The 23748-nt window shown below is 42.9% G+C and overlaps 2 protein-coding genes across 2 annotated transcripts; one reads left to right on the top strand and one right to left on the bottom strand.

The window, feature by feature from the left end:
• Window positions 1–805: 805 nt before the first annotated feature.
• pyroxd2 (pyridine nucleotide-disulphide oxidoreductase domain 2) lies at window positions 806–6244 on the bottom strand. The gene is made up of 16 exons (XM_084021159.1): window positions 5982–6244; window positions 5569–5588; window positions 5376–5469; window positions 5226–5299; window positions 4961–5116; window positions 4640–4793; window positions 4458–4519; window positions 4282–4379; window positions 4052–4193; window positions 3815–3949; window positions 3661–3733; window positions 2610–2763; window positions 2258–2409; window positions 1933–2039; window positions 1470–1590; window positions 806–1207 (listed from the first exon to the last, which is right to left on the bottom strand). Exons 1-16 carry the CDS (start codon window positions 6103–6105, stop codon window positions 1137–1139), a joined length of 1737 nt encoding a protein of 578 aa, XP_083877285.1. The 5' UTR covers window positions 6106–6244; the 3' UTR covers window positions 806–1136.
• A 3140-nt stretch (window positions 6245–9384) lies between these two features.
• Window positions 9385–15517, top strand: slc25a28 (solute carrier family 25 member 28). Its single transcript, XM_084020996.1, has 4 exons — window positions 9385–9908; window positions 12188–12416; window positions 13189–13245; window positions 13686–15517. Exons 1-4 carry the CDS (start codon window positions 9564–9566, stop codon window positions 14234–14236), a joined length of 1182 nt encoding a protein of 393 aa, XP_083877122.1. The 5' UTR covers window positions 9385–9563; the 3' UTR covers window positions 14237–15517.
• Window positions 15518–23748: the final 8231 nt, after the last annotated feature.

The following is a 23748-nucleotide window of genomic DNA, read 5'->3' as shown; positions in this document are numbered from 1 at the left end:
TACACCGTTATCGATTATTGAACGGCTCACAGCTCACCGTCGCACCAGCAGAGAGTTACATTCATCCGTGCATCTGATTGATAAATAAGCAGAGTAAAAGTACAGATACTTGTGTTCATAAATACTATAACTCAAGTCAAAGTGGAAAAAGTACAGGCTCTGAAAAGTACTAAAGTATCCATGTGAAGGACATTTTTACTGGATGTTTCTTTGTAAGGCTAACTGAGTCTTAGTAAGAAAAAATAATCGAAAACGAGCCTGTATGGTAAGGAATAGAAAACACAGATATTTGTTTTAAAATGTATAAAGTAAAAAAAAAAATTCAGGAAAATAAATACTTAAGTGCAGATACCTGATAAATTCTACTTAAGTACAGTAACAAAGTAATTGCACGTTTTACTTAAATAAGAATTAATACAATATTATTAATACAATTGATGTATTGTCATAATATGGTATTTAAAATGTCATACTTAAAACGCCCACATTCAATTAAACAGTCATCCGACATTATCTTAATAAGCATCTAATGTTAATTGTTTTAATGTTTATACACTGAACATCATGTCCTGTATATGGTTGGGTAAGCACTGGTGTAAATAATCAAATGAATGATGGCTGGATTCCATTTAGCTGCTTCAGTTTCAGGGTCCTGATACTTACAGAGTCATCGTTGATGTTATTAGAAGCACCTGCGTTTTCCTTCATGACAAAATCATATCTGCTATGAAAGAGCCTATTAGATTACACACCAATGGCATCGTTATGCACAGTTTAAAGAAAATGAAATGCATTTGCTTGAATTCATTTTAATTAATTCATACAAAGTTGTAAAAAGTCCCACTGTGTTTTACGAGGACACGTGTCAGTTATTCTAAACATTTAGTACAGTATCAGTGATTTTTCTGCTGACTCAGATGAAGTCATAAGTGATGTTGCAAGCGGAATTTAGCGTGGCAGTATTGCACTATGTTCAATATCAGGAGTGATTTACTGGTGGACTTTTGTCACACTATAAAGAAACCAATTTTAAAGAGTCTCTCCTTGCCTCTCTCATCCTGTGTCAGTTCTCATATCAGTCATATTCACATAAACGATACAAAAGAGAGGTTGAACATGTGATGCCGTCACATGTTTCAGCGACGTTTCTTGTCGGCCAGGGCGGTGAGCGCTGCGTTCCAGCCGGGAGAACCCATTACTCCACCACCTTAAAAAAAACCAAAATATATAAAATGGTCAAGAATTAATCTTGTTCAACGTGGAAAAAAAAATCAGAACCCGATTTCGCTGCGACTTGACATCATTAAGTGACTTTATTTCTTTATCATCAGCAGTAAGGAGGAGATTTCATCCAAAGGTCCATGAACTGTGCTCTTCGCCAGACCACATTCATTATTTTAGTTACACTGCAATATAACCACACGCACTCAACAAACTTCCGTATTCAGGGATCAGCATTAAATACAAACCTGGATGAGAGCCACTGCCACACAGGTACAGCCCATTAATAGGTGTCCGGTAGTCTGAGAGAGAGGGCAAAGGTCGCGCTAGGTAGAGCTGGTCCAGTGACATCGATCCATGGAAGATATTCTGTGAACATGAGACCAAAATGTTTCTTCATATAACATATTGCTATATGTTTATTATGATAAATGTAGCCTGGCCTTTGTTTAAAGGCCTCGTAAAGGTTGGCGTCATCTCACACGGCTGATGTGACCTTTGATTCGGACTCCTTGGTTGCATTAAAACAGTCTGTAACCATTAACTGCTTATACAACGGGTCTGTCCCTGAGCAGATAATGAGTGACAGAACAACGCGGAGGACACAGAATGACTTCCTCATCTGTCGGACAGTGGCTTTTGGAAGGCAAATCAGCTGTGGATCAACAGTCAAATTGCTGCTCGGCATTACAATGTCTACAGTGTATGTACCCCTCCAGTGAGCCCAAAGATCCTCTCCAGGTCAGGTGGAACCAGCACGTCCCTGCCCACCACTGACTGTTTAAACCCAGGGGCGTATCGCTCCACCCAGTCAAACGCTGAACAGACAGACAAACACAGGCTTACACTGAAACAGGTGAGTCAGTAGGCATTTTAAACATTCAGTATTAACTTCAAACACCAGAATTTCAACAGATCCTGGCCTTAAAAGGTGGACGTCTCACTTTGGATTAACCGTTTCCTGTCTTTAATCTGCCATCAAATAACTAAAAACAATATTTTCATCATCCTCCTGGATCATTTATGTGTTTCAAACCAGTGTCTGCATAGGCATCCCTGTCCTGGTCAGTCCACTCTCTGCCCTCTATGTGGTAGGGGGTATATTGGGTGAAGAGTGACACCACGTGACAGCCAGGGGGCGCCAGAGTGGGATCCAACACAGAGGGGATGGTCATCTCCAGCATGGGTCTACAGGAACAGAGGGGCATGGCGATACAAGATGGTGGGTGAGTAGTTGATGAAAATTCAGGGGGGGAAAAAGTATGTTAGAAAGATTAATTGTGGCGGTTTGTCCTCACGTTGACGAATGTTGGCGTTTTACTGTGATTGCCTCGAGTCGTATTTCTGGATGATTTGGTTGCTATAAAGTGCTAACTTGGAGTGTGTACCTTGCTGAAGGACGTCCATTCATGGCCTCTTTGTATGCGGTCTCCAGCAGCTCCACACTTTCACAGTTGAGATGAATGGAGCACTGATGGTGAGGTCCGGGTTTATCATCTGGTGTGGGAGATGCTAGGAAGTTTGGTAGCTTGTCCACTGCCACTGTAAAAAAAATAAAGAAAAAGAGATGCTAAATAACAATTGTGTTACCCCATAGATAGTGATTTAAGACATTTATTTAAATAAAATATTACTTTAAATCTTTAGCTCACTAAATATTTGAATTACAATGTGCACAGTGGAAGGTATATGCTCCGTGGAACGCTGCCAAATTCCTTCACCATAAACCAAGTCTATGCACTGTAAAGGATCATTTGGAAGTACAGACTTCCTGAGTAATAAAGCCCTACAGCTCAACTGTAATTAACAAGCAGGAGCTACAAATGGCACCACACAGGAAGCAGAAGCACTGTAAATATCTTCTTAGTTGTGTGCGCTTTACGCCGTTTTATTATAATACCCCAAAACGTTTAAACTTGTGTTTACAGCACCAGGAGCACACTGTAATAATACAGCAATAATACTCAATAGTGGCCGACTTGGAGCTGATCCCTCTTGATACACTACATCTGTTTGTGTCTTATTGCAAAGTATGCCTTACAACTTGCCGCTGCCTTGCAGCTTTCAAAGTGTGTAAGTAGTGGTTCACCACAAATAAAAAAAAAAATCCCAGTCGCCTTAGTTTCGCTAAGTTTCAATTAAACATTGTGAACACATGGCATGAGACATTACATCTGCACCGAGACAAGACAGGAAGCCTTGCAGCTTGTAGCCTATGTGGCATCTTTTTTTTTTTTTTTTTTGTTTGCTTGCGATGACGGTAAACATTATCATGGTTTCGGTCAGCTTTAAAGAGGGAAAAAGGCCTCTGTATCTCAGGAGTGGTAACATTTTATATTGTTCTGACAGGCAGCACCTTTGAATAAAATTGATAAAAATCTTCCTACAACAGCAAATTAAACTTTTTGCAGCTCAATTAACAGGAAAGAGGAGATTTACCATTGATCTTGGTCACAGGTGAGGTGTAGTCTATCTGATCTACGGCTTTGATGAACTCCGGAGAAAGGGCGGCCTACAATGAAAACAGGAAGCCAGAATAAGTCATAATGTCTGGTGCCAGTGGTCACACATGGCGTTCGTTTCTCCGCGTTACCTGTGGCGTGAGCTTCTTGAAGGTAACATATGGGGTCGCATTTGATAAAACAACTTTGCTGTGGATCTCTGTGCCATCCTTCAGCACCACCCCGTTGGCAGCACCATCTGAACCGACCAGGATCTGTCCTACATCCTGCCAAGGACACGCGTCGTGTAAGGGTTAAATATAAGGAAGGAATCTAATTTCCACAAAGTACACAGCAGCAAAAATAAGTGGAATTCATTCATGCGTTACCTTCTCGGTGAAAATGTCTACACCGTAGCTTCGAGCAGAGCTAGCAATGGCCTGAGACACGCCTCCCATGCCTCCCTCCACGTATCCCCACGATCCCTTCTCCTTCTCCAGCTCTCCCATCACATGGTGCAAGAGCACATACCTTCAGGGCAAGGGCGGTGTTTAATTCAATGCAGTTGAACCTGTAAGAGTGTTTGCATGCCCCAGGGTTATCCTCGAATGTGCCTCACCCACTGCCAGGATTACTAGGACTCGTCATGGCTCCGATCACAGCATCGGTAGCCAGCGTCGCTTTCAGCGGCTCCGACTCAAACCACCGATTGAGGATCTACGGAGCAGAGCAGTCAGGCTCGATGCAATAGGTCGAAACTAATCAAGGGCAAACTTGGTGTAAGCTATCACGAACCTTCATGATTGGTGCAGATACAAGCTCATAAAAGTCTGGCACGTTTCTGCCCAGTTTCAGACCTTTAATTTCAGAAGCAAAACAAAGTGACCGAGAAGATGGTGATTCACTTCTTATTCTGGCATAGAAACTAGAATGTTTTTTTTTTTTTTATTTCTCGAGCATGCATGCAACAAACGCACCGCATTTGACTATTGGCATCAGTGTCTTAGCTGCAGCCAGCCTCTTCCTCAGTGATCCGGAGGTAATACCCGGGATGTCGGCAGGAGCCGAGTCCAGAAGAGGGTGAATAGCTTCTGCTAGCTTCTCAAGGTACGCATTGTATTCTGGGAAAGCCTGGGTACACGTCAAAGAAAGGGGGGGGGGAAATGAGGGTGAGTGGGATGTGGATTTGTGTGAGGAAAAATACATTTTTTACAGAAGAGAGTCAGAACTTTCCAGTTCTTACTATTGTAACAAGAGCTTAATACATCTGCACTAAAGTGTAATGATGCTTCATTCACCTTAGCGTCCTTCTGTGAGAACTTGCCGATCTCCAACTGATTCAGGGCCAGATCTGAGCCCAGGGTGAGAGACCTTGGAGGGGCACCGCCCACCCCCTCCTCCAACATGGGGGTGAAGGCATGGGGGTCCCTCATATAAACCTTCAGCCCATGTTTCTGAAGATACGTGCATGAAAAAACAAACGGCAGCAAACGAGACAAACCACTTTAAACCTTCCTCAACATGAGCCAAATTCATATACGTTACAGACTTCACTATCTTTACCTTGAGCTCCAAGTCTGCATATATGTGGGGTCTTAATAAACTGAGCAAATAGGAGCACCTGGAGAAGTGGAACCCTGTGTACGAGAATATTGTTACTCTTGACTCTTCTTTTGAGCATGACTTGATTGACACAGTGGATCAAACCCTAACCTGGAAAGATTTCTTCTGAAACGGCTGCTCCTCCCAGCACATGTCTGCGCTCCAGCACGGCTGTCTTCAGTCCTCCCTTCTGGAGATAGGCAGCCTACACGCACACACGCACACACACACACACACACCTTTAATCTGCTGTTAAACCTTATAATGTATCGCATCATACTGGGAAACCAATGCAGTAACTCACGGCCACCAGTCCATTGTGCCCTGCAATAAAACATAACATGCATCAGACAGTTTTCCTAAAAAATGTAAACTCACCACAGAAATGACTAAACATTCTCAAAGTCAGACAAACAGCAGATTCAGTTTTAATAAAGTTTTTTTTGTCCAAGCTGCTCTCCAGCACTTTTTATAGTCCAGTTTAATGAGGTCAAAGTTGAGCATTCCAGATGAAGCTTGCAAAACTCAAAATGCACTAAATGCGTAGCAAGATACCTGCCGAACCGCTTCTGTCAGACGGGTAGATGCGTTTAACAAGTGAGAAAAAACTCAAACTGAGCTTCCACGTTGTATCAATGTTGCAGAAACACATGCCGTCATTGTTATCCTGTGGCATATCGGCACTGCACTTGAACGCAACATTTTGACAGATCTCACCTCCTCCGATGACCACTGCGTCATACTGGGACTTTAACGCGGCGCGGCTGGATCTGGATCTCGTCACTGCACCCGCAACGATTACGGAGCTCCGTCCTCGACCAGTCCACACCGCTGCAGCCATGGCAGGAGTGTGGCCGCGTACACACTACACCTTGCCGTTGACTGACCCCATTGAGTTACGTCACATGCCGAAAAGAATTGTGGGTCCGCTCCGTTGCGTCGCTTGGGTGAAAAAAGTTGAGAAAAGTTTTTAACTTTTCAGGCGCCGACGGATCCGTCAGCCAATCAGATCGATCGAGGTCAGAGCTGGCTGAGTTTGCCAGAAGTTGTAGTGTGTACACTACATAGGGGGCCTAGCCAGTGTGTACACTACACACGGCTTCAGTTCCAGCAGCTAATCCTTCCTGTTTGACCGTTTGCTGTATTTACATTTCATGTGTTGTTTTAGTTGTTTTAACATTTGTAACATGACACATACAAATAGGCCTACCATTAAATTAGTACCACTGTCCACACACATCTATCAACACAATTCCAATTACTATATGTCTGCATGAAAGTAATTATAGTATAAATATGGCATATGGTTTAATCTCCTTTCCTTTCGTAAAGGAAGATCTGTTGTATCTGATGCTAAAGGAGCATCTGGAAGGAAGCATTTGCATTTAGATTTAAATTCCAACGGCTCTTATCGTGTCTGCCACTTGTTTACTTCCGGGTCATTTCTTGAACCCATGTTTCGCGTGAGATTGTTGGCTCATTAAACGGGTTTGGCTCTATCAGCCTGTCATTATCCAACTGTCCACTAGGTGGCACCGTTGTTCCATTTAATCCAGCTCCAGAGCCCCGTGTCGTGGTTTTCAGTAAATTCTTATTTACTCATTTCACATTTGTTTATTGTTTCCGTAAGAGATGGAAATCAGTTTATGAAAAAAAAATACCTTGATGACAGTAACTTGCAGTCTCTTTGGTTGCTCCACGCTCTTTTTAGATATTGACAATTTACAAATATGTCATGTAATATTTTTTTTTAAAAGTCAGAATACACTGAGGTCAAAGTGCATGTTCAGCTCCACAGAGCACACGTGAGTTTTTTGTGTGGGTATTTGTTTATAATATGCAAAAAATATATATGAAAAAAAGAATATCAAAATGTGCAGCTCAAAACTTCCCCTCTCAGCTGGTCGGGGGTCGGGCTCACGTCCACAGTAACGACCCACCTTAAGAGTTTTAAGATGAGCTCTCAACAAGGAATGGTTTCTTAGTGCTGCTTTTGAAGATGTCATATTGGCCTAGTGGTTCACTTACCATGCATTAATAAGATAAGAGGCCATACATCAAGTGTGGGCCTGAGCAGCAGTCCAGGGAGTAGATAGAAAAAGGGGGATTGTCCATTGGGATCTAAGGAAGGAAGGTTGTTAATTGGTCCAAAAACAACCAAACACAGCAGAACAGAATCCAGTTATCTTCACATCCCGTCTATATAATGGGGGATTTTGACTATGTTTTGCTTAGACAGTGTAAAATAATTCCTGAGGTTTGTATAGATCGTGCACTCTCTTGGCGGTGGGAATGAAATGAGGTGTTACGGTGCTCTAGAGTTTCCTGCTAGACCTAACATGCCTCTCCCTTGGTGTATTAGAGTAGCATTAGTTTCAGGGAAGAGAAATTACCCTGATATGCTGTCTGCTTGGTTTTCCTTTAAGGAACGTCTGCGGACAACAGCCAATCAACCATAACTAGATCAGAAGCAGGAGATTTCTTCTTGTAAGCAGAAATTAACACTTCATTCCCCTTTGTCGGCAGAAATTCAACACTACAGCCCTTGAAGGCTCTCCCAGGCAATAAAAGAGAAAATTCAATTATGTTATAACAGTGCCGGACCAAAACATAATTACCTCATTTTCTGGGTGGAAAAAAGTGCTCCTTTATCTTCAGACAAAAGGGTGGTGAATATGTTTGGCCTGGAGCTTTCAACATTCCTAATTATTAAATCTAAGCTCCTGTCTCAGAGCAGATCATAAAAGGTGTTACTAAAAATAAGAAGCGTTTGTGAGTGTCTTCCTACACTGAGGAAGTTTACCGTGTTTAGTTTTTTTACCCATGAGGTCTGATGAAGGCCATAAGCCAAAGTTGTTGGTCTTACAGTAAATATGTTGGAGTTTTGACCTCTTCTGACCTTTTCCCATCTCCTACACACCTTGGATTTAGCTGAAGTCATGCCAAGAAACCCCCGTTCTGCTTCAAGAGGAAGTATCATGTGACCCGGGAGAAAACTAAATTAATTTAAATATGAAAAAAAGGCTATAGATTTTGAAGAATCTACTGTGTCATGTTTCTTGATTATGGAGAATGACTGCAAAACGCAATGTATTTGAACAACAGCAGCACAAGAAAGAGCCAAAAGACTTTTCTGTGTGGTGTGGAGAAATGTCAGTCACTACCAATTAGTCTATTAATTCACTTCTTCGACAGAATAATAACTGCTGACAATTTGAAACGTTTATGAATTGTTGAATTAATATATCAAGCAAATAGCTCATTGGTTATGGGTATATCTTTTAAGACTTGTTTCTGATATTTTGTAGACTAAACCCATCCATCCATCCATCCATCCATCCATCCATTCATTGTCTACTGCTTATCCTTATCCTATTCAGGGTCGCGGGAGGGGGGGCGTAGACTAAACCCTCAATCAAAAATAAAAGATAAGTAAAGTGATAGTTTGCAGCCCTACACTGATCCAAACACGATTACTTCATTGTGATACTAACATTCTAAAGTGAAAACATGATGTGCTGTTTGTTTATTCATATCTTTACATGTAAATGTTTTCACTTGGTTTTCAGTTGCACATTCTTTTTCTTATCATTTTGAAATTGTTATATGTTAATAAATAAACAGATAATAAACTCTCCAAAGCTGAAATTGTTGTTTTTCTTATTCTGAATAAATATATATATATTAGTTTTAAAGAAAACTGCACATTTGATTCAGGTAACTGTTAAAAAACTTTGTTTATTACTGATAAAAAAACAGAATGAGAAAGATTATTGACGTGAAAACATGTGAGCTGAAGGTCCTCCAGGGCTCCGTTATGTAAGCTGGAAAAAAGTTTCGGGAACATGCAATATTGGCTAAAAGCTGTAGATCACAACACTGTAGATGAGCACTAAGTGTAAACACATTTTTCTCCAGGCTATTTAAGAAGAATCTAGTAGGATGACCTGCATTGACCTACAGGCACGATCGCCTTTACAGTAAGCTGCCACTTGATTGGCGTTTGAAGGCTTCGGTCATGAGCGGCGTGTCTGTCGCCCAATAGGATGAGAGGGACCTGGCTACAGCAACCAATCAGAGGTCATTCCCCCGTCGCGGCCTGTGGTGGTGCTCGGTGTGTATTTGTCCGCCGCGGCCTCCCTCGCTTGGCCCTGGCTGGGAAGCATAGAGGCGGGGAGGGAACGGTACAGCGGGCAAGACGCCGTGATACCAGCCCACGGGAATGTGAAACTTCAGGACCGGAATCAACCCACGAGACGCCGCGTCCGCTCTGCCTAAATACGTTTCACCTGGTTTCTCATGGAAGCGGATGGATTTGTGAGGAGGCGTCGGATGACAGCGGAGAGCGCAGGCAACGATCCCGGGGTTGCTGGTGCATCTGCCGGGGCAGAAGTTAGATGGCTGGGGGGCAGATTCTGGGGAGTTTCGGAAAGTATCGTGGGGAGCCTGACGCCCCGGATCGGAGGGGAAACGGAGCTACAGACTGTTGATTTAATCCGCGGTGCACAAGATGCACCGACGGAGGACTCTGAACCAGACTATGAGGGTTTGCCACAGGGAGCCTCCACTAGCACCCACATGTTGGCTGGAGCCGTGGCCGGGATCATGGAGCACTGCCTCATGTTCCCCATCGACTGTGTCAAGGTAGCATAGTTCGGTGGCCCACCGGCTGACCCGCAACGTCGTATGAATGTGCAGTGCTTTCGCGTCTCCGTCGTGTTTCTGTGTTTTGTTATCATCGTAGCCAACGTGTTTGTTAGCATAGCTTGCTAGCATGCCCGCTAACCTAAACACGCTGCAGCGGTGACGGCTGCGGGGACAAGGTCAGTCGGCTCAGTTAGCGCTCCGCATCCCTACTAGCTAACTCGTTAGCAATGCTGTTATAATATTAGCGCGACTAACGTTAGCCACTGGCTAGTAGTTATGACAACCATTTGGCTGGGTGAGACACGGGGGCGCCATTTGGTTACTGCTTGAATCTAACACCATCAAATCGACGTTCCGTTAACGGATTATAATAGTACATAGTTAATTAACGCGTACGTAAGCAAAACGGAAGTTAGCCAACTAATTCAAGTAGCAAGAGTTAAGAGGAACACGCTATTAATTCCAGCTGCAACAACAGCTCTGGGACACGACGGGGGGATAGTTTAATTTGGTTGTTTCTTGTAACTTTGTCTATTATTATTTTTACAAGACACATAAATAAAGCACACTGCACAATTTGCCCCCTCCAGCACCAACGGTTACTTTCCCAACACACAGTTTGGTAGTTTTATGCAGTAGGCCTACTCTTTAGAACGAATTTTATCACATGAGAGTCATGCAACTTCACAGTTCTTGTCACGTGGCCCTCTTTGTTGTGCACAAATGTTGTTTTTGTTCAACTCAAACACAGCTATATTGTCTGTTGCCCTGCAAGATGGGGGGGCATGCAGCAGCGTTCATTGTATAACACAGGGATGAGCTGGAGCAAGTGGCAATGAGCTTAGCATAGTCAGCTGTCCATGGCAGACTGTAAAGCTGTGTATGTGCCCGTGCTTCATCCATGTCTCCTCCACCTGTAGTCTAACTCTGCAACAGCCTGTCCAGCCCTGGACCTACACAAGGCCAATGTTTTCCAGGCCTTGTCGTTCTGCTTCACAGCTATCGCATCCCTGCATCTTTTCCAAGCAAGCCTCTGGGGATCAGGGGCATTGTGACTCAGCAAGATGAAGCACATAATTAGCCACACATTAATGCGGATAAATAGCTATTTGCTGCAAACTGGACATATTTGAGATACATCTAACATTCCTTTTTTTTTTATCTATAAAGGGTTCCTATTTAGTTTACCCCCTACACCAACTAAAGACGTTTGCTCCTTTGCAATAAGCCTCTCACTTAAGAGACTGTTGTGTAATTATAGTTTTGGATAGGCTGCCATTCTCCCTTAACATATTCCTAAATCCCAGTAATTGGTTGCGGATTTTAAAAGCGTGTGGCATTTGTAGGTCTGCCTTGCTAGAGTGTATACTGCACAGTGCACATGACTGGAATTTGAATTGCATTGCATATGTCGCTGAAAGAAGCCCTAAAAGCCACAGTGTTGACCCCAAAGAGGCCTTGATGTAGTGTTTGCAGTAAAGCACAAAGGTCATTGCTTCCTAGATGTGCAAATATTCCATAAACAAACAGGCCAGACCCATAGCTGTTTCATGCAAGAAGTCCATACCACTGTTGGCTGGCTGTCTTTGGGCCCTGCGTTCCGCAGCTGTAGTATGGAGTGACATGAGGCCATGGCTTTTGCTAGAGCGCTACCCGCATGCACATACACATTCACAGTGGGGAGGAAGTTTGTCCATTCAGCTGGAAGTTTGGTATTCAGAGATTATTTCGCTGCTTGTTCCTCAGAGACAGACACTCACCCAGTGTGACCCCAGGCAGCCCTCTCTAAATAGCAACTAGTAGGTGACTGAAATGCTGAGCAATTGCACTTGTTATTTAGGCAAGGTTTCTGTAATCTTATAAGTTATCTGTGTGTGTGTGTGTGTTTGTGTGTGTTAATAGGAAGAGAGAAAGGTGTGTGCTTCAGGGTCAGTGGGAAAAGAGGCTTACAGGATGTCCGCTTATGTCCCCTTGTGACCTTGGAGCTTGTTACTCCATGCTTCCTTCTATTCAATTATGCATGTACACACACAATGTCGAATTTCCCTTATATGACCTCTCACTCCCACTGCAATCTATTCAGGACTCTTTTCATTGGCATGCTATTCTTTGTTATATTAGTCAGACATATGGTAAGACTTAAATAATGAATTACATTCTATTTCTATATTCAGTGAACATATTACTGAACTTAACCCCTAGCCCTGGTGAATGGGAAGGTGGGAAGGGAGCACGCTGTTGAATTTTGCTACAGTCTAGCTGTGCTCTTTTTCCAGACACGAATGCAGAGCCTCCAGCCCGACCCCGCAGCCCGCTACAGGAATGTGATGGATGCCCTTCGCCGAATTGTAGCCACAGAGGGAGTCTGGCGGCCAATGAGAGGGCTGAATGCAACAGCCGTCGGAGCGGGACCTGCCCATGCCCTCTATTTTGCCAGCTATGAGAAACTCAAAAAGACTCTAAGTGATGTCATTCACCCAGGGGCTAACAGTCATTTGGCTAATGGTACCATAAAACACGCATACACACACATTAAACAGTGACCTGTACCGTAGATGTACAGATCATCTATGGCTAATGTTAAGCACCGTCAGTGTGATCTCTATGAAGCTGCTGACTCAGCCTAATCCGTGTATAGCGTTAACATGGCCTGACCAGGTGTAACCCCCCTGTTTCAGGCCATTAACAATTGGATAGATCATTTTTCATAGTTCACTGTAAGGCAGTGGATCTGCTGTTGGCTTTTAGTAAAGTTAAACCCGTTTGTCCTTTTGTGGGTCAAGTGAAGAAAATTCACCGTGGCTACTAAATAGAAAGAGATTCAACCAAAGATTTAAATTTGAAAACCGTGATCTGAATATCAACCATTTCCTTATTCCTTGTTCTCCCTACTCTCTCCCCTCTTTTCCAGTTTAGTGGGAGGCTGGGTAAGTCCTCTTTCTCCCATCTCATCTTCGCTCTCCTCTTTAACTTACTTTTTGTTTTGAAAAAAAAAAAAGGAGCAATGAACTGCCTTGTCCACTAGGTGTCTCTCTTTGCTCAGGTTTGGCCACCTGATTTCAGTGAGCCTGACCTCTATTTTACACATGAGCAATTTTCTGAATATGCACCAGTTCTGCTATGATTTATTGTTTTGAGCATGACATCTGCAGCTTTTAGGCAGTGGAGGCTTCTCATGTCTATGCCTCTTTGCGGCAGCGTAGCCTCCTCTATTTCCCTTCTGTAGTCTTCATGATTATCTCAACGTGTAGTCATTTCCAAGGTCTATTTGTTTCAGGAACGGCTGGGTGTTTTGCCACACTGCTTCACGACGCAATCATGAACCCGGCTGAAGGTAAGGGCAACTTCACGATGCCATTTGTCTTTCACCGCAGAATTAGGACAGTATTAAGAGATTTTCTGCCTCCAAACAAAAAGTACATGCAGACATTTCAGTGAAGGAAATTGCAGGTGCCTGGGTCAACCATCTTCACATGTTGGCCTTAACCATGGTCTCACATATTGACTCCCACAGCTGCCTCTAGTCCACCTGCCCAAACATGTTAGTAGAAGGACACTGGTCGTAATCCTCATGTGCAGCTGTTAGATGGAGTGCAGCTGTCTGAGCAAACGCTGTTCAACTACATCTCTCTGTGCTTTAAAGACTGATTTACAGTAGGTAATTGCTCATTAATTTTCTTTTTTCTTTTTTTTACATCCTGCTCATCTTCCCACTGCCGACCCTGGATACATTTGGCCTTCTCCTCCATCAATCCTTTACCCACGTGTCCCTAGTTGTGAAGCAGCGCATGCAGATGTACAATTCGCCTTACCGCGGCGTCAAGGACTGTGTACGCGCCGTGTGGCAAAAAGAGGGCCCTGGTGCGTTCTACCGCAGCTACACCACCCAACTCACCATGAACGTGCCCTTCCAGGCGCTCCACTTCATGACCTACGAGTACCTGCAGGAGCAGCTCAACCCCCACAGACAGTACAATCCCTCATCCCATATGTTGTCCGGAGCTTTGGCTGGAGCTATCGCGGCTGCATCCACCACACCGCTAGACGTCTGCAAGACCCTGCTCAACACCCAGGAGTCTGTAGCCATCAGCTCCCTGTCCTCTAGCAAAGGAGCCCACAGACACATCTCAGGCCTGGCCCATGCCTTCAGGACAGTGTACAGGCTGGGCGGCCTGAAGGGCTTCTTCAAGGGGGTCCAGGCGAGGATCATCTACCAGATGCCCTCCACAGCCATCAGCTGGTCGGTCTATGAGTTCTTCAAGTATGGACTCACCAAACACCAGCACAACAAGAGGAGATCGCAGCACATGGAGGCCGAGGTGTAGATATCTCCTTGGTTTAATTTTCTCTAATATTGTTCTGTCAATACGCACATAGAATCAGACTAAAATCCACCTCGGTTGTCCCGTGATTTTCAGACATCGCAGATAAGAAAAAACCTCTTCAAAGACAGTTTGATAAGTCAGTCCTGTTTCTGCTACGCTATTTCAAGACTAAGTATGGTTTGAGTTATCTTGCTTCTCTCCTGTAGAATATAACCCACTACACCCATTATTATAGAGCTAGTAAAACTTGAGGTTTTTTTTACTCAAGCCATTCTAGTGACCACTACGTTTGTTAAGGCTGAGGATAAATGTCAAGAACGCACAAGTTCTGAGTTGGAAAAGCAGTCAGCAGAGGGCAGTAGTGTTACCTAGTCGACTCCATGGACCAGGTTTTTGTTATCATCCATTCAAGCCTTGAGTTTGCAAATTAAAATTACAATTGACTCCAGACCCCTCTCTGTATGAATAAATCAACCCCTTTTAAAATATCTCATAAGATTATTGTCAAAGTAAGTTCACAGGCGTTAAAAGTATCTTTTGATTTGATCCCATTTAGAAATATTGCAGCATTTTAAGCAAATTAACTCTCGCTGACAATGTTTTGTTGTTACACACATTCATTTCCTGGCATGGATCAGTTTCCAGATAGCTTTGTAGAAATGCAATGAAACCCTGCCAACATGGCAACTCAAAGTGAGAGCAAAAGATAAGACCATCTTTTTTATCTTGATTAACTGAAGTGTAAATTGAAATGTAGTGTTTGAATTCCCTTTTTTTCTTTTTTCTTCTTGCTTTATGCAGTTAAAGGAATAATGATTAATACTTTTTCCCCCTCTCAAATGTCGAAGTACAATATTGTAACGTATGATATAATTGGACAGAACTACAAATATTCAGTATCTCTGGGGGTATCTGAAGAGTTTAATTTATTTTTAATAATTTTGATTCCTTAAATGGTATTTTTTATTTCCAGGAAATATATTGCTTTAAACTTTACCTTTAGCCCCCCCCTCCCCCACATTTATCTCTTTAATCAGCCCTTGGACCATCCAAATACTCACCAGTAATGCCTTGTATACATGTTTGGCAAAGCAGACCAGGGCAGCATTTAGACGGTCATTTTCGTGCATTAACTGAAGCTATCAGCCTGTGAACTACTGAGTTTCAATATCTGTGCTTGACAGTCATTCTTATTGATTGATGTCTGATTGTTTCCGACACTGAATTGCACTTGTTGAATAAAGACGGAGCAGCGGGGCTCCCCTCGCTGTTCATAAATGATGGGAGCTCTCTTTTGATTTGATGTCTTTGAATATGTCTGAATAGTAATAGAGTAATTTTGCCTATTCACCAGTCATTGCAAAAACAACAATCTGGGTGTGTATAAAAGTAAGTCTTTGTTTACGTCTGTGAATAGAAATCAAAGAATGGAAAGGAGGAAAAGTAGAAAATGTCCGTGCCACATCTGTACTGCCAGAAACACATGGTGGCAGGTACAGTTGTTTAGTCTTGAACACAGGTGCGGATTTCAACTTTGACCCTGAACACTGGAAATGGAATTTGAACTTGTAGACACATGGCCTGCGTGCAAATGTCCAGGAGAGAAAAGCTTTGGAATACAAGAAATGATGCGTGATAAAGTAAACTCTGATAACCTTAGAAAGTAAAAATGTACTGAAAGGTTGATTGGATATTGAACCACTTGCTAAAAAGATAGAGAATACAAACAAAGACAAATTCCATGAATAGGAGATAGCAGGCCTTGATACCTTTTAGAACTAGTTATCATATCCATGTTCAAAATTGCAGGAGAAACCCTTTAATGAAAAGAGGACCTTTGAGACATTAAGTGTGAGATTAGGCAAGAATCCGAGGGAATAATTGTGCTTGAAGGACTCTTTAACTGCCGTGATCTTTGCTGAGGTTGACGTCATTATATGCATGTAAATGGGGAAATCGGCTTATAAATTAAAACAGGTTTGTGTGCCCTTTAGGTCTACAAACACCAAAATCCTTCAGTTAGAATTTGTGGACACATCAGCAGTAAGAGCAGCAAGTTTAACGATTTTATAAATCGTGGTGAGGAGTGACAGCTCCACCACCTCAGCCTCTATATATATACACACACACTCACACTCACACCCATGCTTGTCAGGCAGACACCTGTTCAAACAGTGTTAACGAACCGTCTCTGTCGCTCTCTCTCCCACTATACTTGTACACTATGTGTGGCCTTTCCAATGCTGTTTTTGTGTCTCTCTTTCCTCCACTGATGCTGCTAATTCTTATCCACCCTGTCTCCAGCATTAAAATGCATGAGGGCCTGAGTGAAAGGCTTTACATGAGCGAGAATGGGTTGAAATATGTGCAGAAATGACACAGAGAGTCTGTCTGTCTGTGTGGGAGACTGGGACTGAGCCTGCTGAGACTGTCTGCTCCAAATCTCAGCAGTCTGAGATGAGTAAACAATTTAGTCTGGTCATTTACTCCCTTCTTTAACACTGTGTAAGAGTCTCTCTCTCTCTCTCTCTCTCTCTCTCTCTCTCTCTCTCTCTCTCTCTCTCTCTCTCTCTCTCTCTCTCTCTCTCTCTCTCTCTCTCTCTCGCTCTCTCTCTCTCTAGCATGTAGCCAAGGCCTAACCTGAAAGTCCTGGAATCAATATCCTACCTATGTAAAAGTACAAAAATGTTAGCATCAAAATATAGCCCGCTTACATTAGCCTACCAAAAGTAAAAGTGTATAAGTATGCAGAGTTGTCGACATAAATATCTATAACATTACATAATAATTTATTGTTTGATTTATATTTTGTGTATAGAATCTGAATCTGAAAACAAATTTATGTTATCATATATCAATGACGCGGATTAACGATTCCACCACAGTTGTAAATATGATTGGTTTTCCCGGAGATGTCGCTAGCCAATTAAAAGTCTATATCAGTGTGGGCGTGGCCAACCTTTAACCCCGTGTCAAAAACGTTTGTCCGCAGCTTTCGCCGGTTTTTCCAGTGTTTGGAGGAGTCCGGGTTCAGAAATATACCGACTTTGCAGTGAAAGTCAGCTACCGAGTTGTGTAATTAACGAGTCAAACGTTATACCCATAGGACGGAGGAGCGAGAAGTAAACTAAACTACACGAAACAAGCGTGGATTAGCTAGTTTAAACGAAGCTAGCTAGAACAGCAGGAGGAGCTAACATGTTAACGCCGAACTCTGTTTTCACCGAGCAGCTGGAAACACACAAAAACACGTAAATGTCACTGTTCTTCCATGGATATAACATAAGGTGACTTTCCTCCCAAGATAAATCCACCCCTCATGATCATTGCCAAACTTCCAGACTGGTTTCAACAACAAACGGGATTGAAACACGAACAAACAGACTTCCATTGGATTAAATCATCTCCATATTCAAACTCCAACCGGCGCGGCCTGCGGCCTTCGATGACGGCGGCGTCTCCACCAGAAGCCACCCAAGGTAAAATACAACACTTACAGGCCTGCCACGGCCGTTGAATGATGCATAGCATGGTAATACGTTGTGAATACAATGACGATACTAAGAATGCGTTGTTGTTGTGTTGGTTTGGCTGTATGTTGCTGGTTTTGCTAGAGTGGTTCAATTAATCTGCCCGGTATAGGACATGACCGTTGGTGTCAGATGTAGTGGACGAATTTGATAGAGGTCATGAAAACTTAATATTAATAATATAAATGTTCATTTGCCATTTAAAAGGCTAGACCCCTAGGCCTATAGTGACACGGTGGAGGGATCCCTTATTACATGTTCTATAAAATTGTGTTGTTTATTAAACCAGTCAATAATAATGTGTAGTGCAGCTTATAGTGTCTGGTATAAAAGTACTTTGTAATGATGTATGTTTACAATGCTAAGCCATTCAAATAATAATTGTTGACAGATATATTTGAATTCTATACTGGCATTTCTAAATCCCAATTTCACCTCATAAAATTGAATCAATAGAGGGATTTATATTTGCTTATAAATAAAGCTTGGGATCAAATCATTTCGAGGACCCCCTGCAGTAAGCCTGCGGACCCCCTAGGGGTCACGGACCCCCTGTTGAAGATCTCTGTATTAGATGACTTTGACCTGGTCATAATCGATGATGTGATTTAGTCCCTTGTCTAGAATCCTTGCCATTAAACCAGTGTTGGGTGTTAGTCAGGTGGGTAGCAGGTATTCTCAGGACAATCTATTATAAACTTGCCCATTCAGTTAGTTTTCTTGTAAAAAGTCCCTTCGTGCATAAAATAAGTGGTGTCGAGGCACAACTTTAACAGTGTGTGTGTGTGTGTGTGTGTGTGTCACACCTTTCTGCCACCTTGACAAAAGTTCTTCCCCTTGGGCAGATGATACAGGTTTGACCTTAGTTTCTTTTGTTTGTTTTACTGCTTTCGTTATTTCTGAGCCCATAGATGTTTTAACATTTCATCGCAGGGTGTAATTAATAACACGAATAATGGCAGCTCTCCGGTTAAGTGTGCCAATTCTATTTCTGCTATTATTGGAGGTGAGCCATCAGTTAATGTCATGAGTAGCACCTGTGCTTTCCATAGCATTACAGCTCAAACTGTCTCCTGTGTTTTGTTTTAATACTGTTTTTATTCACAAGCCGTGTAATGGATAGACAAATGATCAACCGCCAAAACAGAAACATGCTCAATCACAAAACCAAATATGCAGAGAAAAAAAGGTAAACAAATAAATATTTGGGTACCTAGAAAAGTGCTATATAAAACCTATGTATTATTATTATTATAAAAACAGAATCTCATTACAAAACCATGTTATTTTTGAAAGTTTTCCCATGTCCATACATTGTCCACGTTACTTTATTGATTTAACTGTTTGGTCCATCAGCTGTCGAACATTCAGTTGTCTGGATTGGAGATAAATATTTTCATTTCTTCTCACGGACAGGTTCATGAGTAACACTTAGGTAACTTATTGTCATCCTTCTCTCACCTATCTGTAAAGGCATTTAACAGAAAAAATTGCCTGTGAAGAGCTACTGTATGTACATTCAATACTTGTTTGATAATTCATTGAAACCACTTCAACCCTCATAACTCCTAATAGCGGAGAGAATACAATGAAGCGTCATGGGTTTGTCACAACCATTACTCCCTTTAAACGCAGCAACAAATCATTTTAATTGGATACAAATAAATAGAAAATAGTTATTGCTTTTGGAGTGGCAGACTTTACACTCGGTCATAATGACTCCGGTGTTTACCCACTGGGTGTGTGTGTGAATTATGCGTACATGTATTAATGTGTGCATCCGTGGCGGCTGAGCTCTAAGCAAACCTCGGTCACTTTTTGTTCTCGACCGAATATTATTACTATTTCAAGGCTGTCTTGTCTGACTTTGGACAGTAGCACACACACACACACACACACACACACACACACACACACACACACACTGCATACATCTTTTCTGGTGGAAACGGCTGGCAGAAACCATGCAAACACTCCCTTGTGTATTGGTGTAAGCCCATGTTTTGGAAACTCAAGCCTCCGGTCAAAGCCCCTTACAGCAAGCACCTGTGGAGGGGTATGTTTCACACACACACACACACACACACACACACACACACACACACACACACACACACACACAGTCGCAAACACACACTCCAAGGGTACTTAGGAATGTGAATGCCAGAAGGACTCCGGTCCTCGTCAGCAACTCTTCCTCGGTCGCTCGCCTTCTCTTGCGCTCTCCATATTTATGGCTTTTTTTGTTGCGCCTCTTGTCGGCTCTCTCCCCATATATTTAGCTAAATCATGACAGGACTACTCAGCATGAATAGTGATACAGGATTATGCCATAACGTCCACTTTATTCCATCCTTGGCCAGCAGCTAATGGATGAGGTGTGATTGCAGGCTCTTCGTCTCTAACTGGGAAACACACAGACACACACGAGTTGTGATCTCACGCTCCTTGGGGGTGCTGCTGGATAAAGGAGCTGTTGTTGTAATCCCTTTTGGCTGCTGCAGTCTCTCCCACTCTGGGCAGATACAGCTATTTAGAGGGGAGGAGAGGAGAGAAGCCAAGAGAAGAGGAGACACCTTGAAACAGAATGAGATAAAGCAGAAAGAGAGTAGAGCAAACAGGCATTTGGTGCAGAAATTTAGCATATAAAATAACATGACACACATTTATGGCTGGGTAATTTATTTAGATTTATTTGTTTCCTGGCATTCTGTAAAACTTGATCCTGCACAACAGTGTGCAGACAGGATAATTATGAATTGAGATATAATCTCTGATTTTCCTCATGTTTCTTTTCCATTATGGACCACAAGTGAAGTGCTAATTGGATTTATGCAATCTGATATGAATTGTATTTCTGAGAAATGTGGGCTTTCCCCCCTCACTCAGGGCTGGATCAACCCGAGGGGGAGCCTTGGGGTAAAATAGTCTGTGGGGCCCCGATGCCCCCTTAGTTTTTATTATTTGATAAAACACAAATATGACTATATACTCTGTTTGGGGGTTGGGCGATTGGACAAATATATCGGGAATCAGTCATTGGCTACATAGGCGAATGTTTGAGTTAAATTTGTCGTCTTTTTTCAAGTTTGAATGAGGTGTTTTTTTACGATGGATGTTCCGCCACTTGAACAGCTGATCTCCCAAACAAAACTACGCTCAGCTCGACTCTGTACACATAATATCCAGAACTGTGTGCTAAAACAGAATAGTAGTTATCCAATCTTGTCCAACCTTTCCCTGGTTCCCAAACTATTTTCCAGTGAAAAATAGTTCCTGGGGAGGTTTTCTGATCTGTTTGTTTATCCTTCATGCTGACATGACTCCAAAGATGGCAGCATCAGACTGAATGATGAAGCATAGCAAAATGTGAACTCTGGATGAAGGTCTATCTACCAACATCACAGAAAGATTATCAACCTATGTGCCAGTTGTGGCTTGAATGTCTCCCACAGTGCCTTGCTGTGGAGAATTAGGATGCGGGGGAGATGTGGATCCTGTCGTCACTTAAGGGAACAAGTTGGGGAGGAGAAATTCTTCCCACCACCAAGGATACAAATTGATCGCTAATACACACACACACACATGATCGCTAATACACACACACACTTACACACAGAAATCTGCAAGAGAGAACAGCTGTGATTATGAGCATTTATATGTGATCTGAAGCCTTTGTGGCGTGAGTGTGAGTTTGAAACAGGATCCTCCTCCCTTCTTGTGCAATCAAAGAATAACATGCAAGACTTGCCTTGAATAGAAAGCTCCTCGATAAATCCATGTGTTTATAGTAAAATGACTAATGGGACAGAATGTGGGGAAGGGGAGAGCGGGAGAATAATGCTCCTGTGGTAGCCAAACTGATTTCATGTGAGCAGACAAAAACTAAAGTGTGATGATGAACCAAACACACATGAAATCAAAGAGTTAGAGAAGCAAAACTTGGAGTGTGTGTAAAGAGAGAATATGTCAACTGGCTTTGTTGCCTAAGGAGGGATCCCCAATCCTCTACCGTGCTGCTTTCATGATCAAAGGCACACACACACACACACACACACACACACAAACATGCACACTTATCATCCCTCGGCCCTTGGGAGTGAAGCCTGGCAGGGTCTGATGAACTGCAGCATTGTTACAGATGACCGCAGGTGCCCGGCATTTTCTCTCCTCTGCCCTTCCCTCAGTTTTCAAATATTGTGACAGTTTCCTTTTAAAAGGTAACGAGGTCATAAAATCTTCTTACAAGCACTTCAGAGAGCTGCAACCACAACTTTAAACACACACACACACACCCTCAGTATACATCCAAGCACATGTGCAAGTGCCAAGACACTGAAGTTTACACGCACACACACACACACACACACACACACACACACACACACACACACACACACACACACACACAGCCTCAAACCAAAACTAAGGTTGTGTGTGTGTGTGTGTGTGTGTGTGTGTGTGTGTGTGTGCCAAAGCAACACAGGTGCAGTCAGGGACACCGAGGAAGAAACAGGCCTCCTGCCCTTTGAACTTGATCTTGAAAAGAAAGCTGTCTTCCCGTCCTGTCAAATAAGCTTAACTGCTATGCCTTGGAGCTCCAGTCAGCACAAACTGGTCTGGTGAAAACCATGAGCCATTCGCTTATTCGCCGGAAACGCTCACGCCAGTTCAAAAGTTTTCATTGCACACTTGAGTGACAGGTATGAGCAGCAGTGAACTATAAGGAAGCCATTTATTTTATTCATTCAATTTTCCTTTATTTTGCAAAGTCTCTGACAGTCCAGGTGAATATTGTACTTTTTTTTATCAACACACATGTCCAGAAATGGTCTTCTCTGGCAAACGGCTTCAGGGAGGATCTGTCCAATTGACATTGTATCCCTCGGTGTGTATCAGGTGGACTTTGGCTTGTGTGTGTCCAGACCTCCAGAGATAGAGCATTGGTTCAAGGTGAGGACATATTTTTTTGGGCTGCATCTCCTAACCGTGTAGCAATTTAACCGTAGTAGTGGTTTTAATTGGGGTTGTGGGCCTCACAAAGGTTTAAGAGACTTGTATAGTCTCCGTTTCCCATTGCGGGGATGAGAGTCCCTCTCATCGGAGGTGTGGAGAGAGACCATGGAGAGGAGAGGGAGGAGGAGGCTTGAGAGGCCGTAAGTGGGCCTGAGGAGTTTCTTTATCAGCCCACTGATAGGATTCGTCTCTGTGTGTGTTAGAGCTGCTCAATGCTCTCCTTGTCTCTGCTTATCACGGCTAATTAAAACATTTGGATTCCTCCGGCCGGCTCTGGAGGAGTGTGTGTCTGTCTGAGCATGTGTGTGGGAGACATGAGAGCGCAGAGGAGGCTGAGGAAGGAAATGTGGCAGCTTGGAAGACTTCCTGTCCATCTATGGACCGAGCAGCTCAACACTCACTCTCAGCCACTGATGGACACGCTGTTTCTACTGATGCATCACACTTCTCACAACCTTTTACGGTTCCTGTATTATCAATCGTTTATGTTTTATCAATAGTTTTCAAAATAGTGTCAATATAATCTATGAATACTGACATATAATGAAAAAGTACGCGTAAGAGGTCTTTGGCAAAGGGATGTTTGGTGATATGGTGTCTTTTTTGTCCCTCGTGAGATTTCCCTTTGTGCTGTTTCTTAATCTGCCTCCACTCAAACTCTCAGCCCTGAATATCCCGTATCTGCTCCTAATGGACGCACACATATAAACACACACACACACACACACACACACATGCACCACGTGGACTAGATGCTGCTTCCTTCAAATGGGCCTGTTCTGGGTGGGCTCATCTTTCTATTCTTTCTAATCCTCTCCATGACCCCTGCTCCTGCTCTGACAAAAACAGACCTGGGATCATTTCTTTACAGGCAGCATGACCACTGAGACACAAAAACCAGCGGGTTCTATACTACTCAGACTAAAACATCAATGATGTAAACCAGTTTTTGTTTTGGCAACTGTG

Source organism: Eutrigla gurnardus, assembly GCF_963514095.1.
Source record: "Eutrigla gurnardus genome assembly, chromosome: 11".
NCBI classification, from domain to species: domain Eukaryota; kingdom Metazoa; phylum Chordata; class Actinopteri; order Perciformes; family Triglidae; genus Eutrigla; species Eutrigla gurnardus.
The sequence above is the reverse complement of the archived record's forward strand: the minus strand, read 5'-3'. Positions and strand labels throughout refer to the sequence as shown.

What these genes read in the sequence shown, in the direction of transcription:
- pyroxd2 (XM_084021159.1), bottom strand. Translation starts at nt 6,105, where the DNA reads ATGGCTGCAGCGGTGTGGACTGGTCGAGGACGGAGCTCCGTAATCGTT. An exon ending in TTCAGAAGAAATCTTTCCAG is followed by an intron (nt 5,300 to 5,375) that starts GTTAGGGTTTGA and finishes TCTCGTACACAG; the next exon opens with GGTTCCACTTCTCCAGGTGC. An exon ending in TGGCAGTGGCTCTCATCCAG is followed by an intron (nt 1,208 to 1,469) that starts GTTTGTATTTAA and finishes GTTTTTTTTAAG; the next exon opens with GTGGTGGAGTAATGGGTTCT.
- slc25a28 (XM_084020996.1), top strand. Translation starts at nt 9,564, where the DNA reads ATGGAAGCGGATGGATTTGTGAGGAGGCGTCGGATGACAGCGGAGAGC. An exon ending in TCCCCATCGACTGTGTCAAG is followed by an intron (nt 9,909 to 12,187) that starts GTAGCATAGTTC and finishes CTCTTTTTCCAG; the next exon opens with ACACGAATGCAGAGCCTCCA. An exon ending in AATCATGAACCCGGCTGAAG is followed by an intron (nt 13,246 to 13,685) that starts GTAAGGGCAACT and finishes ACGTGTCCCTAG; the next exon opens with TTGTGAAGCAGCGCATGCAG.